The 23,162-nt window shown below is 26.5% G+C and overlaps 2 protein-coding genes across 4 annotated transcripts; one reads left to right on the top strand and one right to left on the bottom strand.

Annotated features, from left to right (window-relative positions):
• Positions 1 to 519: 519 nt before the first annotated feature.
• On the bottom strand, positions 520 to 9,982 carry LOC129963705 (gamma-glutamylcyclotransferase-like). Of its 3 annotated transcripts, XM_056078222.1 has the most exons (5): positions 9,890 to 9,982; positions 8,245 to 8,300; positions 6,492 to 6,708; positions 5,781 to 5,914; positions 521 to 1,075 (listed from the first exon to the last, which is right to left on the bottom strand). In XM_056078222.1, exons 3-5 carry the CDS (start codon positions 6,588 to 6,590, stop codon positions 826 to 828), a joined length of 483 nt encoding a protein of 160 aa, XP_055934197.1. In that variant the 5' UTR covers positions 6,591 to 6,708; positions 8,245 to 8,300; positions 9,890 to 9,982; the 3' UTR covers positions 521 to 825. The 3 variants fall into 3 exon arrangements, with proteins under 3 accessions (XP_055934199.1, XP_055934197.1, XP_055934198.1); XM_056078224.1 differs by lacking the exon at positions 8,245 to 8,300 and having other exon boundaries at positions 520 to 1,075; positions 9,900 to 9,917; XM_056078223.1 differs by lacking the exon at positions 8,245 to 8,300 and having other exon boundaries at positions 9,890 to 9,969.
• Positions 9,983 to 10,327: 345 nt separating this feature from the next.
• On the top strand, positions 10,328 to 19,111 carry LOC129963388 (cilia- and flagella-associated protein 20). The gene is made up of 5 exons (XM_056077727.1): positions 10,328 to 10,544; positions 12,805 to 12,884; positions 14,804 to 14,915; positions 17,201 to 17,389; positions 18,854 to 19,111. The coding sequence occupies exons 1-5, from the start codon at positions 10,461 to 10,463 to the stop codon at positions 18,974 to 18,976; spliced, it is 588 nt and encodes a 195-aa protein (XP_055933702.1). The 5' UTR covers positions 10,328 to 10,460; the 3' UTR covers positions 18,977 to 19,111.
• The last annotated feature ends 4,051 nt before the right edge of the window (positions 19,112 to 23,162 follow it).

A 23,162-nucleotide genomic window follows, 5' to 3' on the forward strand; every position in this document is an offset into this window, starting at 1 on the left:
ATTCTGTATTTTATGATAAAGTATGAGTCTTGACTAATTAAATAGTCAGGTAATTATATCAAAAACTGACAATTTATTAACTTTTTTAATGGTCAGTTTGACTAAAATCAAATCAAATTTTTAATTAAAATAGTTAATAAACATTCCAGCAATTACGATAATTGCTTGCAAGTTAAGAATCAGCTTAAAAACAATATTTTCCTAATAATTGAAGCAAATTTCTGTCTAATAAGAATAAAAAGTAATCATAAACATAAGTAACAAACTTTATTTCCCTCAAATATAATTTGCTAAAATCTTTAAAAAATCCAAAGCTACAAAGCTTATAGTTTTAAAGCAAAGAGAATGAAACCATCATAGATATAAATTCAAAATTTGAACCTGGAAAATTAAAGTTGTGGTTTCTAGCAATATAATATTATACAATACTGTATAATTAACATGTGCTTATATTTATTTTATATGAAACAAAATGAAATTTAAAAACCTTTTATTAATAATTTTATTAATCATGGATATTTTTACATTATGGCAATCATAAGAAAGTTGATACCGAACAATGTGCGCAATGTGAACAATGCAAATAAGAGATCAAATCATTTTTTTAAATAAGGTAGAAAAATATCACAGTAAAGACTAGTATAAATATGAAATACACAAGAGCATCTCAACAACTTCAATAAAATTAATTCATAATAAAATAACAAAATAAAGAGTTTTTTTTTTATTTTGATTTTTATAACATTTTGATTAAACTAAGTTAATTAAAACTTCAAAAGTGAAAAATATTTTATCAATTATAAATAAATCAATTGCTTATTATTATTATATATTAATTTTAACTGGAATATCAATTGGACCCTTATAGTTATTATCTTGAATGGCTTCCAGCTTTTTTATGTATTCCAAAGGCAATCCATGCTCTTTAGCACCTTGAATACATACTGCCTTATAAATGCAAGATACTAAATCCATTTCTTCTTTATGCACTAATCTTTGATAAACTTTACAATTTAGTTTCCCAAATAATTCTGTTTCTATAGGAAGGATCAATGGTTGATAGTCTTTTTCTTGTCTGTTAAAAAGAAAGGAAAGGAAACTTAATAATTAAGCTTTAAAATAAAAAAAATAGCAAGAAAGATACTAATTCAAATAGCAATAAATAAAACTATGATCAATACAGCAATTATATAAATATATTCAATTTCTGTTTGAACCTTATACAATTCCACAGTCCTGAATAGATTTGAATTATATTTAGCCTTTAGCACATAGGAGAATTAAGTAATCTGTTAAAAAATTTATTACACAACCATAAGAGACAAAAAACATTGGGGAATAATAAATTTATATTTTTTCATCATACTTTGAAACAAATCATTGTACAAAAATAATTTTTACATCATCTTAAAATTTATAAAATTAAGTTTTCTGTGACATAAATTAATTTTTGCATCACTATTTCTCAATTATTTTAAAAACAAATTTAGACACTATAACAAGACACCTTTTCCACTGAAATATTGAACTTATTTTATTGTTTAATTACATCTGTTAGTCACATATTTTTGACAGTATTAAAGTTTATTTCATACAGTTTATATTTTACCAATGATTATCCAAATTTTTTAATAACAATTAATTAATTAGAATTCAAATTAGATCATTCAGCAGGTGAGAAAATGTATTTGATAATTGTACAATGTAAAATTATATCCAGTTTGTTACATGTACCTATAAAATATAATGTTAAAACATATATTCTTTCAAAACTAAGTGCCTTTCATTTATTCTATTTCATGAAAAATTATAAAATCATAAAAACAATTCTTATTTTCACTCACTAATATACAAAAAAAAAAAAAAAAAAAAAAAAATCAGAAGTTTTATTGAAAAGTTAAATATGTAGTTTAAAAACAAACTTTTAATTAGTCTATAATTGATCACACACATCTAGATTTAATTTTAAAAAATCCAATAAAATTGGGCTATTTTTTTTCTAAAATTTACACAATTTTAAAACTTAAGGTTTATGTTTCTTTACTTGAAATTAATACATATTTTAATAGAAGATTGTTACAATTTGGTTATATATATATATTCATTTATAAAACTGCAAGGAATTCATTTTATTATAAATCTTATAAATTTAAATATTCACATAGTTAGAATGAGACACAAAACAAAATTCCACTTTCCAGAAATCCATGCTACATTAATGACTTCTAACATTAAATTGCCTGTTTAACAAACACTAGATCCACATATATGGTTGATCTTAGATAGGATAATATCTTTGATCTCAAAATTATCACCTGAAAACAAAATTAGGAAAAAATATCTACAGAAAAACCTAGTGAAATTTTTATGTAACTTAGTAGATAACCTTCTCAATAACACAATTTGTAATGGGGGGGATCCACTTTCATTTAGATTAAACTGAAAAATATTCATATTTTGTTGATGGTATTGTTGCGAATCTGTGATGCGGCTTCCCAGAATAGTTGGTTCCATAGGAGGTCCCAGAGCTTGGCGACTTTGGCGCTAAAATAGATTATACCCGAAACATCGAGAATTTTCCCGATGCATCTATTAGGAACCGTGATACGCCTCAAACGTTCCTGATTGGTTGAGAGGTTTCTAGCCCCGCCTCCTGAGACCTATAAAAGGAGCAGCCTGCAGCGACCGAGTGGTGAAACGGAATGCACACCACACCAACTGGTCCTGTAAGAGAATCTCTAGCACTGGAAAAACTCTTCAAAAATTTGCATATGACAAAAATCTAGAAATTATCGCCCCATCCACACCTACTAGATTCGGCCCGAATTCGGCCACCACCATAGACCTCGCTATCACTAAAAACTTTTCATACAACCATGAAATAGCTTCAATTTCAGATCTCCCCTCAGATCACAACCCAGTGATAATCAAATTCAACTTCAATATCACACCCCTAATCATAAATAGAAATAATGTCACAACAGACTGGATAAACTACAAAAAATTTCTCAGCACTAACGTCCCATTCAATATCCCAAAAATTGAAAATACTGAAACCCTGGAAAATGAAATAGTCAAATTAACAAAAAATATTACCCTGGCATACAACAATAGCTCAAGACCCCTCAAATACCATGAAAAATTATACCTCCCTCCAAACATAAGAGACCTAAAAACAGAAAGAAATAGAACAAAAAAGATCTGGCAAAGAAATAGAGACCCAGCCTCAAAATCTCAGTACAACAAAGCCCAGGAAAAATTTCGCTTTGCGGTCCTAGAATACAATAGAAGCATATACATCCATCAAAACGAAATGCTCAACCCCCAAGATAACTCGTTTTGGAGAGCAACCAAAAAACTCAAACGGAAAAGAACGAACATCCCCCAACTAACTGACCCAGTCACCAAACTTCTAGCACACACAGATGCTGAAAAAGCTGAGCTAATTGCAAACCAGCTGGAAGAGCAATTCAACCCAAATAATCTTAGTGATCGAAGCACAGAAAGCATTGTTGAGAGATCAATAGCAGCATACGAGCTCAAAAACCTTGACACAAACTACCTCAAAGTAATGCCATCGGAAATAGTTCAATTCATCAAGAAAATAAAAATTAACAAAGCCCCAGGTCCCGATGCAATAACCAACAAGATGCTCAAAAAGCTACCTGACAATATCATTATCAAACTAACCCTCTTAGTAAACGAAATCCTAAAGCTCAGATACTTCCCCAAATGCTGGAAAATTACGAGAGTTATCCCTATACTTAAACCTGGAAAAGACCCCTCCCTGCCAGTCAACTACAGACCAATTTCCCTACTCCCAACCCTCAGCAAACTAACTGAAAAAATAATCCTCACAAGATACTTAACACACAGTAAAGAACTTGGCATCTCAATCCCACAGCAATTTGGCTTCACGGAGAAACTCTCCACCACTCATCAATTACTCCGCATGATAGAATTCCTTCATGAAGGCAGGAAAAACAAAAAACCAACAGCAGCCATATTCTTGGACATAGCAAAAGCATTCGATAAAGTTTGGATCCCAGGCCTAATACATAAATTAATTGCTTACAATTTCCCCAAAACAATAGTTGACATAATTAAGTCTTACCTAACGGACCGATATTTCACAGTGCAAGTTAACCAGACGGACTCAACAAAAAGAAAACTCAGAGCCGGGGTACCCCAAGGCGGAATTCTGGCACCTGTCATATTCCTACTCTATCTGAATGACATACCCCAACAAAAAGACATCATGATAAGTCTCTATGCAGACGATAATGCAATTCTCTCCCAAGGCAAAAACCCTCAGCAAACAATCATCCCCCTACAAAATTACATTAATAATCTCGAAAATTGGCTAACCCGCTGGAAAATAAAACTCAACGTGGACAAAACAGAGGCAATCTTATTCTTCAAGAAAAATAATAACTGGCCCAAAATCCAAATATACAAAACTGAAATCAGCTGGCAAAACGAGGTCAAATACCTGGGAATAACACTAGATAAAAACTTAAATTACAAAACGCACATAAATAAAACAAGAGAAAAAATTAATTTGGCTTTCAGAATCCAATACCCGCTAATTTGCAGAAATTCAGGTCTGTCAATAAACAATAAAGTCCTCATTTACCTAGCATATCTAAGACCAATACTTACTTATGCATGTCCGATCTGGGCTGCTACGGCGAAAACTAACCTACAAAAAATAGTCGCACTGGAAAACAAAACATTAAGGATGATGGTCAGGGCCAGATGGTTCATCAGAAATGCGGAAATCATTAAAGCTCTGAACATCCCCCCAATCAAACAATTCATCCTCAAACAAGCCCAAAACTTCTATGGAAACATCATAAATATAGACAACCCCACCCTAAGTAATCTACCGACATATGATATAAACGACACCTGCAACAAACGCAGACCTCGCTGTGCCCTCGCAATTTAAATTGCAGACAAATAATACATAACCCTTTTTTTTTTCCACACACAAGAAAACAATACTTCCAAACTAAAATAAACCATGTATGATGCACTGTAATTACTAAGGTCAGTTTCATTTCACTCCAAAGTTAACCATTTTTAGATTTACGGATGGTGGGGCCTGCGGCCCCAATGAGCCGTAATCCCTCTCAACAAAGAAGAGTGGTGAAACGGTAGTCGTAGTCGTGAACCAGTCAGAATCGACACTGAAGAACTGGCCTTCCAGAGATAAGTGGAGCAGCGACGGAATGAAGCTAGTGCTGAACTAAGCTGTACGCTACTGTCTGCAGTAGAGTCTGGTTGTATGCTGCACGTCTCGGCTGAAGATAATCGTCTTCTGTGCTGTATATAGTTGTCGTCTTTGTGCTGTCCTGTCTGTCTTCGTGTAAATAAACGTCGTTGTTTTATTTTCTACTGCTGATTGAGCGTTCTCCACACCATATAACTCCCACTATCCAAACGAACCCCCGGAAATTTCGCAACAGTATATACAAAACTTTCTTTGAAAGGACTTTTATGCTTCCGGTGTCTTTCTTTAAATTTAAAGAGCTTTAAACAATAATTATCATACCATTCAAAAATGTTTATGTTTAGGGGTGAAATAGGGATGTAAGAATAAGAGGAGGGAAGTATTTATAATAATATTATAGCTTCTCCCTCTTTACTATTTCCGTTTTTAATTCTTAAGAGAATTTAAAATCATCTAAAATAATTATCCAATGATTAAAAATAACATTTCATAGCCACATTATTTTCACTTATCTCTTCAATATGAATACTAAATTTAAACTTACAAATCTAGTTTTTCTTCATGTTCTTTTGATATTTCCCATACAACACCCCAAACAGAGTCATTTTTACATTCAAGTATTGTAGCTACTGCTCCTTTCCAGCTATGTGCGAAATCAGTAGATGATAATTTGAAATTCTGAAAAATAAAATGAGTAATTCATTGAAAATTAAAAAAGGAATGCTTCCTTTTTATAATCATACTAATGATGTCATAAAGATTTTTAAATATAAAATAATCACAGTTGAAGTCAATATTATAGTTTATATTCAATAATAAAATTCATTTTTTAATTATTGCATAGCTTTTGCACTTAATTAAAAGTTTCAAAACTTAAATAATTGACATTTTACTTTCTTTACCCTTTTCTTTTACTTTTTTCGCTCTTTAAGTTAATATTTCAAAATTGAATTTCAATTTTGAAATTTTTGTTTGCATGAGACTGATTTATGTTATATATATATACTTATGCACAAAGATTTGGAAATCGAAATTTAAGTTAAATATCTTGAAATTTATTAAGAATGTCTTTCAGTTTAAAATATACATTCATATATCATTATATACAAATTCATTGCCTTTTATTTTTATTTCAAAATCTTTTTAAATATAAATGGCATTCTTTCATTTAAATTTCTTTAAAATCCAATGAAAATATTTAGAAATATTTTACAAGATAAAACAGGAAAAGTACAACATAAAATATTTAACAAACCTTCAATTCCCCAATACATTTAAATAGAGCTGAAGGACAATTGATATGCATCCGCTGTTTCAGCATATTACTACCATAGGCAAAGTATAGAAATGACATCTTTGTGTTTAGATGAGTTGTATGGAATACTTCGATGAAAAACTTTATTAACAAAAATTATTCCTTGATCAAAATATTACTAAGCTCATTCCACTAAAAAATTCAATTACAGCACAATCTATAAGTAAAAAAAAAAAAAAAAAAAAAAAAATTAATTAATTACTTAAAATTTTATATCTATAAGTGCAAAAAAAGACATTAAACATGTATAAAAAATAGTGAATAAAACTGAATGAGACTTTTTTAAAAAAATACTTTAGATATTAGAAAATATTTTTTTGACATTATTAAAAATAAATAACATTAGTCTTAGTTAAAAGCTTTTTAAAACAGATAATAATTTTTTAAATCATTACGGCAAACAATTATCATCAGATAAAATGGCCATTACAGTTCTGGGATATAATAACTAAGTTTTAATTCACTTCTTTAATTATCAGCTTTCAACAAATTATAATTAACTATTTTTAATTATTTCATTTCTTTTTTTTTTCTTCTATTCTTTCAAAATTGAATCAACAAAGAGCAAAATTATTTTGAAAAATAAATGATTATTTAGACAATGGGCAATCTGTAATGCCTAACAAATTCTTTGTTGAAAATTTAACTTGAAGTTCATCGTTTTGACCTAGAGATGACCATTTCTTAGGATGGAAAGTATTTTCAGCAAAGGCAGCTTAAAATAAGGCTATACTAAGGTTGCATTATTACAAGATTGTGTTTTAATAGTAACCAATTTTTTTCTTTCATAAAGTAGAAGCTGTATTAAATTACACAAACTGACTGAAATAATAATAAAAAAAAGCAATATTTATACAATTATTTCACTTAATTTAAAATAAATTAAGAAAATAATGTATGAAAGATGTAGAATATTAGACAGTATCACTAAGAATTTATTTTGACAATATCTTCATTCTTGTTTTTTTTTTTTTCTCTCTCTTCAACAATTATTAAAAAATTTTTTTACTTGTACATAGCAAAGAAATAAAACATTTTTTTTTTAAATTTTATTATCTAATGAATTTTACTGTTTGAAACCGGCTGAGTTTTATATGAAAAAAGATTTAGATTTAAAATGTATCTTTTTGTATTTGGCATTGCTTTAGTCATTCCACAATTTTATTCTAATGTACATGTGAGTGATGACTCTTCACTTGCTATTGAGATGTTGAACAGAAGTATAAAAATGTAAATAAATGTACATAACTTAAATCAATATATCTTTATAACCAAATACACAATATATCATCGCATCAAAGAGGTTGCTATTTTAAACAGTCAATTCATAGAAATCAAAAAGTAAATAACAGTAAAGTCTTATAAAAAAAGAGAAATAAACATTACATAATTTGAGTAATGATATCTTAATGCAGGCAGTATTTACAGACATACAATTATGATTAAAACTCAAGAGATATAGAATTATAAAAATATAAAATTAAAGATTCCAATTACAATTGCCCCTTTGTTGGAAAAAATAAAATTAAGCAGAATATTTAAAAAGATACATTTTATTTATGCAAAAATTAATAAATATAAAGATTGCATTAAAAGAAACTTCCAAAATAAAACATGAACTTGGTAAATTTGCTGTAAAACTATGCAACATTAAATTAGCAACTGCTCTTGTTTTGAGTACCATGTCACTTACTGTATCTCAAGCAACAGAGTAAATCAGTCTTTCCTGTCTTCAAAGACTATTTTAATCTGAAAATCAAAGAATTTGCACGAGATTTTACTTACAATTCATAAAAACCTTTAGTGAAGCATTTCAGATATTGAAATAAACTTACAAAGAATAATATTTTAGTTCATTCTAATGCTATGAAAAAGTGCTAATAGTTTAAACCGAAAAAAAACAAAAACCTCACCATCCAGTTAGATTATGTTTCCACCAACAGGAAATATGCATTTTTATTTATGCAAAACATTACTTAAACTGTGCATGATTTAAGCTTAAGAAAAATTGTCTGTTTCTTTCTTTCCCAACACAATTCAAGTCTAATTTTTCAACTAATTCAAGTTTGTTGAAGTTAATTAGGAGTAGTATAGTTATTTAAATGCACATAAAAGCATTCTGCTTAACTTAAGAATAAAGTGTGAACAACAAAACTGAATTTGTATTTATTTATCCACAATTTCTCAACAAATGTGACAATCCTGTCGATTTTTTTATTACAATTCTAAATTATATATTTCATTAGCACAAAATATCATAACACAATGTTGACTTGTGTTTGTTAGAAAAAAGTTTCAGATTTTATATGCCTGATAATATCATGAAGATATTATAGCAATGTTGTTTGGAAAATTTCTAACAAATGTGTTTATAATTTTTTTATAGCTATCAAAGATGGTAAGCTTTTGAAAACATAATACAATTTTGTCATTTTTGCAAGAAATAGCAACCTGTTGTTAAGCCAAAGTTCTTAACTATTTTCCAAAACAAATAATAATTGGTAGACATTTAGGAATATCGATGCAGTAATGTGAAAATTTCGAAGCAGATCGGAACACTGTCGACAAGGTAAACGAAGAAATCATGTAGAAGTTTATTATGTTTATTTTTCATTATTATCATTTGGTAATCTTTTCCACCACGTGAACATTAAACAGAATAAAGAAAAATATATATTTTCTGATGTTAGAAAGTATTTAAGAGAAGTAATTTGACAAACAAGGTGGAATTTGGAACAAAACCCACCATGATATGTATCTGTATGCTCATTTTATCTGTCAATATTTGCAAAAATAATTCAATGTCATCTTACGTATTTGTCAGATCTGCCTATAAGTCAACCCACCCTCCATTTCCAGAGTTTAAATCTTGCCTGACAAGTCAAATGTTAAAAACAAAACTATTGAATAAAGAAGGGGCGACAATAAATAAATGAAAAAGGGTAAAATTCGGTTTGATATCCTTATATGTAATCCATAAAAAAGGATTTCAAAGAAACGTTTTAGTATTAGACAATTGATAAAGGAATGTTTTTTTTTTTCTATGAAAAAACTGCCATTCCCATACAAGTAAAATAGAATTTGTAAAAGGAGAACAGTATGAAAATACAACGGGAGAAATATAAAACAAGACAAGCCTAATTCAGTTATATTATTATCAATTATTGGTATACAATAGATGTCAGTTTCTCTTTGTTCAGACAATAAATAATAATGATTTGTAAATAATAATGATCAGAAAGCCCTTTTATTATTCATGACTAATTTAGAAACTATTAAGCAATATTTATATTAAATAATGCAACTCTTTTATAAGATTTAATATATAAAACATATACTTCAGATTACAATACGCATTAAGATGAATACATCACAGCCACGTTTTCGAGACAGCAATTCCAAAGTCACATGTTTAAGCTTGGAAAAAAAAAATAAACATTGAGAAGAGCTAGTAGCAGTATTTTTACAATTATCATTATTATATTTCACTTGTAATTATATTTAATATTCACTTGCTTAAAAATAATTAACTCAAAATTACACAGTGAAGCTGTGATGTAAATAAAATTCATCAATTTCTATGAATAATAATAAAGAAGTAGCTTCATTTTTCTTTCTAATTTATTACCTCGCCTTTTGAGAAAAATTTCAAGTCCCGCTAAGATTCATAATGAATTAAGGTTTCTTTCTCTAAGAAAGTCATATAATATTTTGGAAAATTCAAAATAATTAAATAATTTTTATAAAATTAGAATTAGGAATGGCAACAGCTTGAATTAATGTCTGTAAACATTCAACAACGATTTCTGTTTTGTTGTGACAAGACAACCTCATGTGCCTGTTGCTTTGGAATGAAATAATTAATTCCATATAATCTGTCTTTAGCAGTTTCTTGTATGAAAGTGTATAATGTTTAAAAATACATTTCAAAGTGGATTTCTATCCATTCTATACAGCGTAGGGAGTAAACCGCTTCAGATTTGGGATAAAAAGGTGGGCACTTTCATTATTGCTTTAATTTCTAATTTGATACTAAAATTCTTTTAGTGGGGAACTATTTTATATTGTTGTATATTGCGTTTTTGGTACTTGTGATTTTAAAAACGTTTTTTAGAATAATATATATGATTTGTATGTAAGGCTATTAATTATTTTGCTATTTATGCTAAAAATCAAATTTATTGATTATATTGATTGTTTAACCCATTTTTCAGTTGACTTTTTTGTTTAGGCTGTCTTTGTATATGGAATGTTTTAAAATAGGAAATTTTCATTCAGAGTGTATTAATAAGTAAATTAATCACAATGTTTACTAAAATTTTTAAATTGCGGATATATTTTGTCAAATGTTTTTTAAGTATACTCATACATAAAACTGAAAAAATTTATTTAAAACTAGATGTTATTCTAATCATTGATACTGTGTTTTTAGAATTTTAATGATGAAGTTACATTATATCTTTGTTGTGTGCTTTTATCATTAAATTTTCTATTCATGTTTCATAACAATAACAAATCAGATTTTAGCAACCAATTTTTTTCTGATGATTTGTTAAAGAAAATTAATGCTTTACAAAATCTGATTATTTTTATTTAATAAAATTTGAAAGTGAAGTCTTTGGACCAGATTCATTCATTCTTATTTTTTAAATTCTGTTTATTTTTTCAATGTAATCTTCAGGCCTTTTTTTACTTTGAATAATATGTGTGTATCATTTTTTTTAAAAATTTTTTTGATGTTGCAGCATTTCTGTGCTCTAATCACTGTGACTTTTTTCCTCCATAGATTTCAGTTATTTTAATAGGTTTATTTAATATTTTTTAAAAAAAAATTTTAGGTTTGATTTTTTATGGCTTTTTATAGTGAATCTATACGAGTCTCAATTTGGGGTAAGCAAAGAATGTAGAAAAGTAGCTGCTGTGTAAATAATTATATTCTTGCTTCCTTGGCAAGTACATCACTATTACTGGACAGAATAACTTTTACTCCAATGATTAGTGATATGCCTTGTATAGAAGCAAATGGCAAATATGGCTTTCCTGCTTTAGAAACCCAACCTTATTCTCTTCTTTAATTCCTGCTGCTTGCTATTATAGAAATCCCAATTAATTTTTTGGCTTATACAGAAATATATATTGTGCAAAAATTAGACATTTGTTTATTTGAACACATTTTAAGTTTTGTTATAAAATTTTTAATAAGATTTTTATTGTAGGACTAAATAATTTGTATCTTATAAGCTGCAGATGTTGACCTTTTATTAAGAATTGATAGTTCTTCATAGTATTTACTGTTCCTGTGATGCATTTATGAGTTGATTTGATCTGCTGATGTGAATGCTAAATGTGTTCAACAGTTGCTTCATTCAATCTAAGCCTGCCAGTTTTGAGAAGATAAAATATGCTGTCTGTTTCTGTAAATTTTGTATATCATTATTTTATTGTCTTTACATTTGTAGGAATATATCTCTAACAACTTTGAACACAAGTGGGCAATTTGGTTCCATGTCCCAAAATTCATATTTTACTTTTCCCTTTATTGGCATCATTTTAGACAAAAATTATGTATTCCTTAAAATTTTAAATTCCTTAAAATTTCCTAAAAAATTTAAATCTTGAACTAAAATAAGTATGACATATGACACATACACAATTTAAAAAAAAAAAAAAACTATTGAATGTTACCAAATTTGGCTTTTTTCCTTCATCAACACCATTTCTGACTAAAATGGTATCCTCCTCAAAACTTTATTGTTGATTGAATCTTGAGATAGCATGGGTGATGTATATTCCACAAAAGAATTTGTTAAAAATAAACTTTCCTATAATACCCAAATTACTTTATTACTTTCAACATTTTTATAGTTATAAATATTTATAATCAGGGTTAAACTTTTGCTCATTCTATGTAAATTAACATATTTAGTTAGTGGAAGGTTTCAACTAGAAATAACCTGCATATTGTCTTTTTTTATGACTGTTTTTTTACTAACTTGCCTCTTACTATTATTGCTCTTCCTTTCAGTGTACTGTATATTAAAATGATACACCCACCCCAAACTTCTGGTTAACAAATACTTTCACAATACAAACACAACAATCCTATATATTATTGCTTCATCCGTTCCTTGGATGTTGTTGAGTATATACCTTAAGCAACATCATGATGCTGTTTATTGCATCTTTAGATATTACTTGATGACACTTTTTTAATTCAATATTGCCAGATATTAATCATTTAAATTTTTTACAGGTTCGTAATGGTCATATCAAAAGGATCACTGATAATGACATACAGTCATTAGTTCTAGAAATTGTTGGTAATAATGTCAGGTAAATTATTTTTTGAAAATCTGTTTGCTTCCTTAAAAAATGCAAATTAAATATTATGTAATTGGTATAATACTGAAGAAAAATGTAGTTGTTTTGATATATATCTTAATATAGCTGATTTTATATATAACAGTATGTGTATATAAAGTATTTGATTATAAACCTTAATGTTTAATTAATAACTTTACAAATCAAGGGGAATTTCAATATTGATTGAATTAATACAAAAAGTGCAGCAATTGATTGACAATATTTATTTTTCATTAATATTTTTAAAAATATGCAATATTGCTTCTGAACAAGTTAATAATTTTTATGTTGTGTGCATGAAATATTGAGATTGTGCTTAAAAAATAATTCTATTCATTTATCTCTTGCCTGGCTGATCCTCTTTTGGTATAAAAATATTCTCCCTTCCTTATACATTTAAATCTAATTCTTTTACAGTCAAAGTTGATCAATTGTGTGTCTTTCATTTAAAAAAAAATTCTGCATGCTATCAAAAATATTTTAGGGTTTATCTTTCTATCTGCACCTACCATATAAAATACTTTTAAAGAGTTTACTATTTATTTCAGAGACATTTACTAGTCATCATTATTTCATTTATTAGTTATTTCAGAGACATCTCATAGTTCTGTTTTCGTCTGTTTAATAGTTCTTGTAACATATATATCTCATAATTAATATATGGTTTTTAAAAATAAATAATTGTTATTTAATAAAACTTGATTAATAGTAGGTTATCAGGCACATTAAATTGTCTGTTACAAGTTCATGCATAGAAGTATATGATACTTTAGAATGTAGTAAAATTCCTTATAAAAACTTAAAGGATCAATAAGAAACTTTGATATGAACCACATACATACAAATGCATAATTGAAATCATTATCCATAGATAATAGAAAGAACACTATAAAATTGCAATGCTTATGCCTTGTTAAATGTTTTATGAGTAAAAATTCAACCCACCAGTACAATTGATGGGCAAAATTTCATGAGATACACGAAATTTTGATAATTTCTTTTAATTTTTTCAGAATTCCACTGTTTGGAAAATATTCAACACTGGTGTCAATTAAACGTCATTGCGAATTATGATAACTTTTAATAATTCTTTTGAAACTTTATTCTGTATTGTAACTTGTTAAGTTTTGCTTCATTAAAATATTCCACAATACTTTTTGTTGTATCTCTTTTTGATAATGGTTTTTGTATACAAATATAATTTACATTGTCTGTCTCATTAATTATAATTTGGAAATATAATTTACATTTTATTCTTTGTCCACTTTTAAAGATTTTATGTCGAATTTTAAGAATGTGTGTATTTGCTACATATTTTTTATCCACTTTTACCCTGTTGGCAAAATTAAAAACTAATGAAATTCATCTATTCTTCACTTTAATTCTTATCATGCAGATATTAAATTGAAAATTTAACAAAGTTTTGAAATTGATAACAATAGCTATAGTACATAAGATTTCTGATCTAATTATAATATTCTATTGAAAAAAGAATTAAATTATTTAGATATAATAGCAATTATGTAAATTTAAAAATAATGTCCTGTTAGAAATCTCACATTTATATCATATCTTCAAACAAAATAAATTCTAATTTATGGATTCATTATTAACAGCTATGTAAAATCATTTCTTTATTCAAATACATATAAAAGATTTAGAGAATTTTTTTTTAGTAAAATATTATCTTTCTTTTGAACAGATTTTTAAAAAAAAGTATTATAGTCATTTATATAAGCAGTTTCTAGAAAAAAATGTTTTTTGACAATTTTTCAAGATTTGCTTGTATATCACATGCATTAAGTTATTGTTATTGATAGAACATTTTGTCTAAATTAAGATGTTTTCTTTAAAAACTTACTAATCAAGTTATATTTTTCTAATTGCAGTACTGCTTTTATAACTTGTCCAGCCGATCCACGTAAAACATTGGGAATCAAATTGCCATTCTTAGTTTTGATTGTAAAAAATCTTAAAAAATACTTCACTTTTGAAGTACAGGTGAGCATTTGTATGAATATTTTTAATTAAAAATTAAATTAAAATTTTTGATTATATATTTATATGCCTGCATGTGTGTGGTATGTTTTTTTTTTTTTTTTTAAACTTTGTATTAAAAAATGAATTGCTCGCATTTTGGCATAAAAAATTATTTATGGTGACAATTTAAACTTTTATTATTGCTGTTTCATATATATATATATATAATTTCTATTTTTTTTTAAATAATTCCAACTATTTATTTATTAATTAAAAATTAATTTAAATAATGGAATTCCATTGGGAAAAATTTCCTTTTTGTTTTTCTGCATTCTTATTTTGTATTACATAAATATATGCACTTTTTTTTTTTAATCCTTGATTTTCAATCAGTAAATAGAGTTTCATTTCCTTTAAACATAGATAGTGTCTATATCATTTGTGTTCAAAATCCTTAAATAATTTTCCATCACAATCCTTAAATAATTTTCCATGTTTTGTTGGAAATTCATTTCTGTAGTTTTAGCATTTAATAACATTGTTGATTTTTAAAAGTGAGTTTATTTTTGCATTAATTAATTGCCTGGTTTTAAATTTAAAATGCTGTTGGTTTTATTTTTTTATTTATTTATTATTATTATTTTTTTCTTCATTCTGTATATATGAAATTTAAAAAAAAAAAATCTTCCCTAATATGTAAAAATGTTTATTTAAAAATATTTCTAACTCTTTACAATGAATTATTGAATAAGGGTAAAAATGTATAATTCAGTATCCACTTTTGTCGGGCATCATATTAATATGTTTAAAATTATATGCCACAAAATAAGAATTATGTCCTATTTTTTTCACAAATTACAAAATTATGAACAATATAACTGAAAATGATAGTACCACTTAAAAACCATGATATATTGAAAGCCTTGTAAAACGCATGAAAAATTTGAAAAGTGTGTATGAAATTTGAAATTGGTACCTTCAAAACAAACTGTGAAAATCCAACATTAAAAAAAAAAAAAAAAAATTACGATTTTAAGAAGATGAAACAGCAAGGCAGCTTGACAAAAGTAGTTCACATAATATATATGAGAGAATTTTAAACTAAAATTAAACGATGAATATTCATAAAAAAAGATGAAAATAATTGTTTAAATCTTCAGCTTTACCATTCAAGATTGATAACCTGTGAGGCTGTTTGATTTCATATTTTATGGATTTTAAAAAAAAGTAGTGCAATATGGAATTTCATAAATATTTCTAAAAATAATCGCAATGAAAGCAGATTAATAAAATCTTGTTGTGTTTTACAATCCTATTATAAAGTGAGAGGATGAAAATATTTACTATACATAGTTTAAATAATAACTATTTAGCTACATGATAAAATTAATGAATTATTTAGTTTTTCTGAAGTTTTTTTTTAGTTTTAGTTTTACTGAATATCCTTAATTCTGGTTTTGCATGTGTGAATATGGTGACTGTTAAGGAAGTAGAATTTTTGATTTAAGAAGTATGTTATTGTTGTTTATAGTTATATCTAAAAGTCTACAAATTACAGAAATAAAAACAAATAATCTTGTCTCTGAGTTGGATGGAATTTAATTGTCCTTTCTAAAAGAGAATCATTAGGTTTGAAAAAGATCTGCATACTTGTTTCACTTTTGCTATCTGAAAATCTCAAACCATGTTGTAAATCATTCTCAAAATAAATCATTTATTTAAAATTTAATTTAATAAATAATATTATGAATTGTATTTTTCAGTGAACATTAAAAATAACTTATACCTGCAGAAAAAAATATAGTTGATGGTAAAATCAAAGTAGATTTGGCTATTAAAAATTTATTTAAATTATCATTAGATGATTTAAATAGTGATAATTTTTTAAACTAAAAACCATACTCTTTGTAAGAATGCTTGTATCTTAGCTGAAACATGTGTTGATAGGAAATTAAATAATAAAAAATGTGCTGTAATTTTTCATGGCCCTTATTGTATTTTTTTTCCAGTTATTAAAATTTAAGTGCAAATGTTTTCTGCTTAAATTTTAAAGGTTTAAATTACTGATGCAATTTCATATTTGCAAATATATGTGAAAAGACTTATTATCACTGGCATTTATGTACAGCATATTATTTTAATTAATATTGCATGATATCTTTACAATATTGTTTCTTATTCTGAATATTATATAATGTTATGAAAATATGATATTTTTGAATATTTTGTGCTAAATAGGAAAAATATTTTGTGTATTATAATATTATTTCCTATGCATAAGATTTCTGAAATTATTTTATTTGCAGGTTGTAGATGACAAAAATGTAAGAAGACGATTTCGAGCTAGTAATTATCAAAGCACCACAAGAGTTAAACCCTTCATATGTACAATGCCTTTACGTTTAGATGATGGGTGGAATCAAATACAGTTTAATTTGGCTGATTTCACAAGAAGAGCCTATGGAACTAATTATGTTGAGACACTGAGAGTTCAAGTAAGTAACAATTATTACATTCTAATGTAGTGTTACAGTTCAAATGAGTTTGTGGACAAAATGGATTTTGATTAAGATGGTACATACAGAAATTTATTTGCAAATATTTTTGGTTAAGAAGCAAAAACAACCCAGTATTCAGTGGACTACTACACTATCATACTCACAGAGTACAGGGAATACTCGTAATGCTATGCAACAAATCAGCTCAGATTCTCAACCAAGTTGTGTAGTGTCATACTGGTCAAAACACTGATTAATAGAAATTAAACATCATCTGGAAGCCAAAATACCTTTAATCTACAGAATTTGTTGCATTTTAAAGATTAAAAGTCTGACAAAAATCTGAATTCTGGGGAAATCGATGCAAATTTGAATTTTGAAATTTTTGAACACTCTAAAATCTACAAAAACTTTTCCTTAATTTCTTTTATTTTATTGTTATTATTTTAAATAAAATTTATATTATTTTTTAAATTTAAAGACTATTATAATTTTTGAACTCTTTTACTATTAATTTTATTCAAAAATTGTTATATTCTGTATTATTATTTCTGTATTTTTATTATTTTGAATTTACTATCATTTGCATTATTGTCCATTGGAACTGATTGCCATTATCGGAACTGTTTCACTCAGATAAAGTGAATGGGTTCTTTCAGAGTTTTGTTATTATTATTTCTGGAATTAATTTTTTTTAGATTATATAGGATGGAAGACAGTTTGTTCCACTTTCAAAAAGATGTTTCTTTAATATATTAAATATTTGTTTTAACTTCTGATTATTAGATTTAATTTGCCAAATTCTTCACCATACTTCTCACTTTCAAACATGTTTTTATTGTTGTTGTTCCTAAATTTTAAAAATTATTATTTAAGTTTAAGCTTTTAAAGTTATTTTATTATATCTTTAAAAAATATTTCAAATTGTTTTGCTGTATTATTAGATACCATTTGTCAAATATTTAATAATAACTTTTATTTCAATTTTACTTATTTGTTCTGTTGCAGAGATTTTCATTTGCTGTTATTTCATATCCATGCCATATAAATAAATAAATGCAGATTCATTTTTAGAAATAATGAAAATTTTATTTCACACGAAATTGTTATTTTGTGTATATTCCATTAAAAAAAAATATTCTGAACTAAATTCTTTCTGATTCTGAAGTTTATAGTTAGTATAATTAATGATTAAATAATATAGAGTATATTAAACATAACAATTACTTTTTTAATTAAGAAAGTTTGAAATAATTAAATATGCTGTCTTTTTAGCTTATGAACAATTACTGACATTAAAAATTCTATTATTATCAGAAAATTTTTCCAATCTATGAAATAAAAAACTTACTAAATTTAAAGATTAAGTGGCAAAAAAATAATTTTCTTTGTACTGAAAAAAAGAAGCAGAATTACAAAATGTTTAATTGCATGTAATAAATATGTACTTTTTTAATGTAGATCCATGCCAACTGCAGAGTCCGTAGGGTTTATTTCTCTGACCGATTGTATTCCGAAGATGAGCTGCCAGCTGAATTTAAATTGTACATACCTGCACATACCAGAGTGAAAGCATCTGCATGATTTTCATGATTCTTATCAACCATTTTCATAATTCTGAAATTTTGCACTGAAAATTTTTTGTAAATTCCATGCCATTTGTAATTGTGTGATTTAGTTTGTTGTCTTTTAATAATAAACCTTTGTTTTTAAGCTTCATTGATGCATTGAACTGCTTTTTGATATTTTCTTATAGAATCACTAATGTTATTTACAAATTATTCTCTCTTTCTCTCTCTCTTTTTCTGATGATTAATTTCATTGCTCAGATTTTGTGAAATTACTTATTAATGAAAAATTGATTTGATTTCATTTGTTGTTTTAATTTAATAATGAGTTTGATTATCATGAAAGGATAGTAAAAATTACAGTTAGAATTTAAATAAATATTGGGATTGATATTTTGTGTGTGAAAATTGCATCATTTAAACAATTTTCTGTAAATAAAATTTTTTGTATTGGCAATGATTTTCTTTCTGTTATCACTATTTGTTGCTTAAAAATATTTTGTTGAAGGAATCGTAAGCACCAAGTTATTATAAAAAAATATATTTAAAATAAATATATTCTCAGCAGCCATCTGAGTACTGAAAATGACTAGTTAAAAAATATATTTACATCCCAATTACTTGTATGTGTTCTAAATTTTAAAATGAATGCATATTTTTCTCAAGATTTTTTTAGTTACTTCCAAAACAGAATAATTAAATTGAACAGACTGTACAATTCTTATAAATAGGTTTTAATCAAATGTTCAATGCTAGAAACTCGTATTACCTAACATAAGTATTTCTCTGAGCCACAATTTGCAATAATGGATTAGAAACAAGCAATTAAATAGTTTTAGAAACAATGGAATGATTTGATCAAAATCCAACAATGAAATTGTTCGATTATTGCAAATTATACATGGGGGTTGATTGGATTATAAGAAATAATTATTACGAATTTTACATGGGGGACATCAAATAATTTTTTCTATTTGGGAGGCACTTGCAATTAAAGTTGATGAATGGGATAAAATCGTATTATATATGGAGAATATATAAAACATGTGGAAATGAATTCTGGAAAAAAAAATGTACCAAAGATGCAGGAAAGCTCAGCATATTGAAAATATTGCACATGGCATTGCAGAGCATAAATGCAAATAAAAATTATTTTCTGCGAATTTCCTCCAGTGTGTTGTTAATTTTTTTTTTTTTTTTTTTTTTTTTTTTTTTTATTACTTGAACATCAATGAAATTTTGTTAACCCATTTTCTGTGCATGCATTACATTTACTGCATTATATTTATGTAATGTAAAAATTTTCTTAGCAATTTCTTTTCTTTTTCTTTCTTTTCTTAATTTATTTAATTATGACTTGCATAACCTGCCTGTATATGAAATTTGGTCTCATTCCATTCATTAGTTTTAACAACAGACATTGATTTCATATGTTTTAAATGCTTTTTTTTCCCATAAATTATTAACAATATTGCAGAAGAATTCATGAAAACTTTATTAGTCATTCAAATTGTAAATATTAACTTATCCACAGAGGATTCACCTGCTATGATTAATTATGTTTCATCTTAATAAGTCTATAATCAAGTCTATAAGCCAAGGATTCAAAAAAGTATACTAAAAATACACAATGTTTCCAGCTGATCACTTACTGATTGTGTCTAATGTTGCTTAACTATAAAAACTTCTCATTAGGTCTGCAAATAATGTAAAAAGATTACAAAAAATTTTCGATTGCATTTTTTTCCTAAATTTTCCCAATTCTGACTTTTGCTAACACTATCGATATGTTAGTGTCAGCCAAATCGTAAAGAGAAAAAAAATTACCTGATTTTTCACTGAATTTGAAAACATGAAGGAAAAAAGATGCTGAGAATAATCTGTCATTCAAAATAATTCTTGTTTCTAATGGATTGAGCACTAAATACTAATTGCAATAATACTTAGAAAATATACTAATTCGTGAAACAAAAGTACTAATAAATTATCTTTAAAATACTACCGAAAATATTTGGTTATCCCCAAAGATTAAGGGGCCTATTTTACTGTTTGACAATCTGGCTCTTATTAGTACCAGGAAGGGTGGTTTTTGAATAATGAGTTGATCAAAGTTTTATTTTTTTTTTTAAAAATCCCAAGATGCCATTTTCAAATGCCTGAATTAGTTATAAACAAGATAATATAATATGGCAATCCTCAAATTAGAATATACTTCCTCCATTTTATGTTTACTTTTATTGCCTAGTTAGGAGAAGTGAGTTAATATTTTTGAACACTTCTTTCTTTTGAACAATTTAAATCAAAATTTTATATAGGTCTACTGTTTTGTAATAAAGATCGTTTAACAAATTTCGTTCATCTACTTTTTTGCAACTTTATATTAGTTGGTTCATTTACAAAAGGATAAGCATACAATATAAATTTGATAAAATTCTTTTGTAAACACAGATGCCAAATTTTATTCATCTATTTTGTTGCATTTTGAAATTATTTATGTTTATACACACAGAGTGATAATTTAATAAAACAGAGATTTTTCTATTTAAATACTTTTTTTTATATAACTAGAAAACGTTTTAAACAAGAAAAAAAAAATTATCAACATTTCCATAGTTTATTTTATGTTATGCTGTGAAAACTTATTTTGTCTAATAATCTTTAGCAGTTTTAGTTTTAGATTGTTTAAAAAAAAAAAAAGGAAAAGAACGTTTTTTTAAAACAAGAAAAATTTGTTTGAACCGTATTATTTATCATTCAGAATTCCATTGCAATTCATCATTATACTGTCAGAACTAAATGATATTCACATTTTTGGAAATGATTACAAATCATTTTTAAAGAATTTCAGTATGTTTTTATAAAATGTTTTTTCTCCTTATTCCTTAAAAGTTCTTATGTGTGTGTTATTAAAGGAAATGCTATTCTTTCAAAAAAAATATAATTCACCCTCCCATTTTGAATTACTTTGTTATAAAATAACGACACTACTGATTCTACCATTGTTTTTATAGCCATGCAAAGAACAAAACATTTCAAATATTGGTTTGTTTAAAAATTGAAATGAATACATTGCTTATTTCTACTGGATTTAAAGAGAGTTGCCTTTATTATTTAATTAATGAGTTACTAATTCGCATGTCATTTATACAACTAATTATAATTTAGAAACCACTGATGCTTCATCTCAAAACTAATAGATTATGTTATGATTTGAATAAAATACTTGGATTTAAATCACTATATATCTTTATTTTTAAATGACCGCTAATCCTCAGATAAACTTTTATGCATAGAAAGTAGAGGAAGAGAAAAATGTTTACTAGCCGCTGTTAACGATCAGCGTGTTCGTCTCCAATAAATGGATTTTCTGGCTATATTCATATCGTATGAATTTATTTAAGATTTCACCTTTGTTTATTAATAAGACTGGAGAATATCGATTGGAATTTAAATATATGCGAAAATGATTTACCTTTTCTGAGCTTGCTATCGGAGGGGGGGGGGGCATTTTGATATAAGTGAAAGCTAAATGTATGTACAAGGACAAATTTAAGAATAAAGAAATTAAAAGACATGACGAGGTTAAAAATATATCAACGTGGCAACTATATGCCATTTGTAAGTTCCCAAATTTTATGAGTAATATATTTTATACCAAGTTGGTTTGTGAATTAAGATTTTTTATGTGCAATTTCAGAAAGGAGTAATTACATTGTAGTACATTTTAGTAAATATATGATCTAATTTCGCTGGTTGAGATTTTCTTTGCCCTTTATCCACTTGGAATACTGGTTGTTTCATGCCGATGAATATTCTTTTTTAAGATCAAATGAGAAAAACCCAAAACTCTAGATTATATGATATGCATTCCCATTTATATCAAATTATGAGCCTTGTGCTTGTTCACTTCCTTTTGTTCATGTACTTGGTAGTTTCAGCTCGTTCATAATTTCAAATATTTGATTTTTAATGAAAAAAGCAGGAAAAAGTTAAAATTCAATTGAATGTCTGTAGAGTTGAGACTTGTTTATAAAAACATTATTATGACAATATACTGGATATTTCTTCTGATTTCTGTAGAAAAAGTTTTGGTACTAACGCATGTAATAAAAATCAACCAACTATAATTGGGGAGGTAATGCATCAATGAAAAATTATTTTATCTCGCATTATATTATAGAAATAAATGTTAAATTTTACAG

This window comes from Argiope bruennichi, chromosome 3, assembly GCF_947563725.1.
Source record: "Argiope bruennichi chromosome 3, qqArgBrue1.1, whole genome shotgun sequence".
Lineage (NCBI taxonomy): Eukaryota > Metazoa > Arthropoda > Arachnida > Araneae > Araneidae > Argiope > Argiope bruennichi.